Raw genomic sequence first — 5,897 nt, 5'->3', positions numbered from 1 at the left:
ACACAGTCATTCAAATCATTTATTAGGTAAAGAGTTTGCCATGGACCCTAAAATTATACAGGCAGGGGAAGTCTTGATCTCCAGAGTTCCACTCAATCCTAAGCTTCACATATCTGAAGATGCTGTTGTTTGTATACTGTTGACAAATGAGAGAGAGGTGGTAATGAAAAGAACCAACCAGGTTGAAAAGTAAATGCTATATAACATTGTGCGGTAGTAGCCCCTCCCAGACCAGCTGTCAGTGCATCCCAGTAAATTTTGTCATCAGTTTTTTCTTATTTGGTTACAAATTGAGCCCATTAAAAACAGCATGACTGAAAGAGCTCTAATATGTTTTTGTGTTGTACTCACTGGTAGGTTGAAGGTCTGAAATTCTCTTCCTTGGCTGTCATATAGGAAAGTTCCCAAAAAGGTCCCTTCTGCCCCTATGGTCAACATTCCCTTGAAGAAGAAGAGAGGTTTTGGTGAGAATTATAATACAAAAAAACGTGAAATCTTTAGACTATCAACAAAATCATGTCACTCACATAGGCAGAAAACACTCTTGGGGCGCTTTTTTTGGTTCCATCGGGCGACTGGTGTTTTCGGAGATGTCCCAGTGTCAGGGCAGTGATGGAGACTGGGTGGAACAGTGAGATGATTACACTCTGACCTGCCAGGGGCCAGCAGTTCCCTGGAGGCACAGGCAAATATTCCTGAGGAAAGAAATTAATTATTACGCTGCCCAGAGTTCATAAATGTAAACTTTTTCTCCATGTTATATCACTTTGAATCTTGCTGTGCAAACTATGTCATTCTTACTTGGATTACTCTTCTACTGGCCCTGGAGGGGTCCACCCACTGCATACATTTGCGCACAGAGTTCTCTGTCCATGAGGAAACCCCGCTTTGGATCATGGCTCCTGAATTCACACAAATCACAGACAAATTATTTGTTTTCTTTGTGTACATTCATGTATAAATGATGATGAGACAGATGAAGATGGCGATCTTTACCTTGAGATTCAAAAATTGGCTGAGTGTCTGCTGTTTCTGCTTCTTTTTTGCTGTTTATGGAAATTGTGCAGCTCACAATTCCTAAGAGACACGAAGTAGAGAGGTTAGGGGTGGATGTGGGGACAAATGGTCCAGGTTTTACTTGTGTGTTAGGAAGGATTGTCTGACAGAAAGTTCTGACTCACTCACCAAAAGTCAGAAGGGGCAGCATCAAGAAAGTGATGATGTGCTTTAAAAGTCTTGTTTTGTCTGCAAAGAGAGAACCACAGGGGAGTTTACAGTCTGATAACAGAATCTTCTTCTCTCATTCTAAATGATGTTAAAATTGAGTAGTGGTCCTTACTTTGCTGTATGCGAGGGTTCATAAAGGGACCTCGTCTCCTATGTTTTCTCCGACGGAAGACCCTAAAAGATGACACACAAGTTTAAAGACTTATTCTACAGGTGAAGATTTACACCGTCGGCACGCCTGAGGATGTTTTATCCAGAATGTAGCGTGCAGTCCCAAAAGCATCCACACACATACTTGTATGAGGTCTCTTTATATGAAATATTTGGAGCTCCGTCTTCCCTATAATAGCCTGACTCCTGCAGGCGGAGGCTTCTTCGTGCCATCACTGTAAAATGGCAGAAAGACAGAAAATGATCAGTGATTCACTCTTTAAACACAAGATGCATTCATCACTATGTAAAATCAAAACTTATTATTAAAAGCTGTTTACTTTCTCTACTTAGAATCATTCAATATATTTAACATCCTAAGACCTGGCCTCCACATATGTGCACACAACACATTTTGGGTTGTCTAGACCAAAATGCAAAATTTTGCTCTACAAGGGGCTGATATCCACTTATGAGGACATTATACTGCCATTGAGATTTAAAGTGAATGTCCTCATATGTGGATCTCATTTTTCTCAGAAACAAAAATCAGGTCGAAACAAACAAAAAAAAGTAATTCTTTGTTTTTACAGCCCAAATAACAAAGAGAAATTAAAAAGGCATGCCATGAAAGAGTTCAGGTCTTAGGAGGTAAAACAAAGCTTTGCATCTCTGCTGCAATAAGTCTTTAAAGCAATGTGCACCAAGCTCATACCTTTAGGGATCAGGTGTTCACCTGTCTCTGGCTGATCTTTAGTGGATCAGTGTATGCTTGTCGTTTTTTCTCTCTCTCGCTGCAATCACAGGTATCTGAGTATGCTGAGTATGCTGAATGCTGCAAACACGAAGGTTTACTAATAAATTTATTTTTTTTCAAATCCAAAAACATTCTGTCTGACACAGTTGCCATGGAAGCACGTGTAAACACTGTCAGCAGAGTTGCTATAATTCGTCATTTTTTCACATCACCGCAACTTTTTCCCTCTTAAAAAAAGATGCACGTTACCAATGCAGTGCTTAACACTCTAAACTGGTGTTTATTTAACTGTGGCATCTCTCCTTTGTCTCCCAGTAGACATGATTTAGGTGATCTGGACAAATTACAAGGTATCCATCCCTGCATATAATTCAATACACTGTTCCAAACTGGAAAAAACAGCCGGCATTCCCAGAGGGTGTGTATCAGTACCTTTACTTGTCGACATTTCCAACACAAGTCCTCTCTACCAACACCCATTCAATACAGCGCTGAAGGAGTATAATAATATATATTAAGAATTTTGTGCTGCATAAATCCCTCCTTATCTATCGGGTTACTTTCGTGTGTTATTGTAACTCTTCCTTTTAAACAGTTTCTTATTTGTAAATACTTCCAAAAATGACAATAGCGCTCCAAACAAAACTTATTTGTAATATTCTCATATGACATGAAAAAATCTCCCTCAAATAAGTCACAACAGTTCTGATACCTCTTCTTAGCCATTGTGCCCAGTAAACAGTCTGCTTACCAATTTTTATTTTAAGATTATCCCACAAGGTGGCATACTTTTAAGGCACAAGTTTATATTTTTATGCACGTCCAACCACACCATTTTTGAAATTTCAAAATAGGATTTTGCATCTTACCCTCTTTATTTACTTTTTGTGATAAAATATAAATTGGTGTGGATGGAGATGCAAGCTCTTGTTCTATTAAAATCCAATCTATATCGGTTTTCATTGCGCAATGTTTGCCTAATCTAGCCATTTTTAAAAAAGATGCTTTAATACTCTATATTGCCTAGGTCTATTCCCTCTTCTTTTTTTTGGTTGGGAAAGTCGATTAATGTTAATAAGGGGTTCGAACCCTTCCAAAGAAAATCTTTTATCATATTATTATAGCTTTGGAACATCTGTCGCGGGATACACATGGGCAACATTCCTGTATAATAGCTGATGACTGTTGATATAACCATTTTTACTGTTTACTTTTCCCCACAATGTCAAACTAGTTTACTCAATTTATCCAAATTTTTATTGATTTTGCTTATTAATTTTCCCACACTGTTAGCCATAATATCCTCAATATTTGGGTTCAATTCAATTACAACACACTTCATTCCTTTGTCCACCCACTTAAAGTTAAAGCCCAATATTAGGTTATGACTACAAGTTTGGGAAACTGGCATCACCTCTGATTTATGCCAATTAACTTTGTACTCCAAAAACAATGAATAATTATCAGTCACCTCTAATAGTGTTGTGATATAATTAGCAGGGTCTTGGCTTAATACCAGAACATCATCTGTGTACAGGAACAATTTGTGTTCTCTACCTTCCCCAAATACACCTTTAATCTCTGCATTTTCTCTGAATAGCTAATGGCTCTGAAAAGATGGTAAATAGAAGTGGACCTAAATTACATCCTTGACGTGTTGATCTAGAAATACTCAAAAAAGGAGAGAGTACCCCATTCGTAAATACAGCTTCTTCTGGCCTCAAATATATGGTTCTAATCCATCTGCAAAAGTTGTCGCCTAATTCAAATTTTTCCAGGGTCCTAAACAGATATTTCCACTCCACCGTATCAAGTCCTTCTGTGCATTTAAATATGGAGCCAGTGCAGAATTTGTGTCTATTCTTGATAAACCCTACTTGATCTTTATGAATAATTTGTGGTAGTACAACCTCCAGCCTCATTGTTAATACTTTGGATAGAATTTTGTAATCCACATTGATTAAATTTATCAGTCTGTAATTGCCTGGATCCGTTAAATCTTTGTCGCCTTTGGAACTACTGATATTATGGCCAGATTAAAACTTGCAGGGGGCCGTCCATATTCAAAGGCTTCATGTAATACTCAGTTAAAAATGGACGTAGCAAATCTCTAAATTTGTGATAAAACTCTGCTGGGAGGCCATCTATTCCTGGTGACTTTCCAGCTTTCATTGCACAGATCCTTCCTTTACTTTGCCTCTGTTAGAGGAGTTTGCAATTTGTCAGAATTGGAATATTCTTAAATGCCTAAGTCAGTCACCTGATCTTATCCCAGTTGAGCATACATTTCACTTGTTGAAGACAAACTTTGAACAGAAAGGCCCACAAACAAACAGCAACTGAAAGCCGCTGCAGTAAAGGCCTGACAGGGCATTAAAAAGGAGGAAGCCCAGCATCTGGTGATGTCCATGAGTTCAAGAACTAGGCTGTCATTGTAAGTAAAGGGTTTTTTTAAATCAAGTATTAGAAATGGACATTTATTTTTCTGTTATTTAATTTGTCAATTACTTTGAATCCCCTGAAATTAAGGGATTGTGTTAAAAACGCTTTAGCTCCTCACATTTTTATGCAATCTTTTCATTCAACACACCAACTAGTTAAAACTGCAGGAATGTCTTAAAGACATAAAGACCTGGATGACTAAACTCTCTGAAGAGCCTTCAGTTGATCCAAAATGCTGCAGCAAGAGTACTGACAGGAACTAGAAAGAGAGAGCATATTTCTATATTGCACTCTCCTTTCTCTGTTTAATCTGTAATCAAATTTAAAATCCTGTTCCTCACATACAAGGTGTTGAATAATCATTCCCCATCTTAATGACCCTATTGTACTGTATCACCGCTGACAAGCTCTTCATTCTCAGACTGCTGTTTTACTTGTGGTTCATAGAGCATTTAAAAGTAGAATGGGAGGCACAGCCTTCTTCAGCTTTCAGACCCCTCTTCTGTAGAACCAGCTCTCAGTTTGGATTCAGGACACAGACGCCGTCTCTGCTGTTAAGATTAGATTTAAAACTTTAATAAAGTGTATACTTAGGACTGGATCCGGTGACCCTGAATCCTCCCTTAGTTACACTGCAATAGGTGTTGGCTTCTAGGGGATGCATTGAGTGTTTCCTCTTCAGTCACCTTTCTCACTCACTATGTGTTTATACATCTCTCTGCATTTGATTATTAGCTATTAAACAATGAATACATATTACCAACTCTGTTATTAGTAATTATGCCACAAACATCAAAGACAAATCCTTATATGGTTGGAACAGAACCATGTAAGGATTTGTCTTATAATAATTTAAAGTTAGACCTAACAACATAAAAAAACCAAAACTAAAGACCATAAGTTATTGTTTTTTTTTTTACCTGTCCCAGTTTCTCCAGTAATGTACAGCATTCATTTGTTGATTATTTATCAAACATAAAATTCTCACCCTTTTATTCTGCTTTTAAAAAAAGAAAAGAAGAAAAAAGATAGTGGTTTATATTTTAAAACACTGTCGCCAAAAGAAAAAAAAAAGACTTCTTGTGGAATTCATATTCATTTTCTTTTATATATTTTTTTCTCATTAATGCAGTTGTACTGTGTATTTTTCCAATTTGTTTTGCAGGAAAGTATTAGATTAATAGTGAGAAGAATTAGATAAAGTTAAAAGCGACACCAGCCAGGAAACGGCTCTTTCTAATCTGTAGCGATGACAGGAAGTACGTAAAAGTTCGCGCATGTGTAAAGCAAACCTTACCCTGCGAGTCATCGCTGAGGGTTT

General features: G+C 37.5%; 1 protein-coding gene across 1 annotated transcript; it reads right to left on the bottom strand.

Annotated features, from left to right (window-relative positions):
• Positions 1-2,341, bottom strand: LOC145432114 (SUN domain-containing protein 3-like). Its single transcript, XM_080308676.1, has 9 exons — positions 2,093-2,341; positions 1,523-1,613; positions 1,340-1,401; positions 1,186-1,245; positions 997-1,077; positions 802-902; positions 528-695; positions 352-441; positions 1-136 (listed from the first exon to the last, which is right to left on the bottom strand). Exons 2-9 carry the CDS (start codon positions 1,609-1,611, stop codon positions 23-25), a joined length of 765 nt encoding a protein of 254 aa, XP_080164802.1. The 5' UTR covers positions 1,612-1,613; positions 2,093-2,341; the 3' UTR covers positions 1-22.
• Positions 2,342-5,897: the final 3,556 nt, after the last annotated feature.

Source organism: Astatotilapia calliptera, chromosome 12 (genome assembly GCF_964374335.1).
Source record: "Astatotilapia calliptera chromosome 12, fAstCal68.1, whole genome shotgun sequence".
NCBI lineage: Eukaryota > Metazoa > Chordata > Actinopteri > Cichliformes > Cichlidae > Astatotilapia > Astatotilapia calliptera.
Note: the sequence above shows the minus strand (reverse complement) of the source record. Positions and strands in the feature narration are given on the sequence as shown.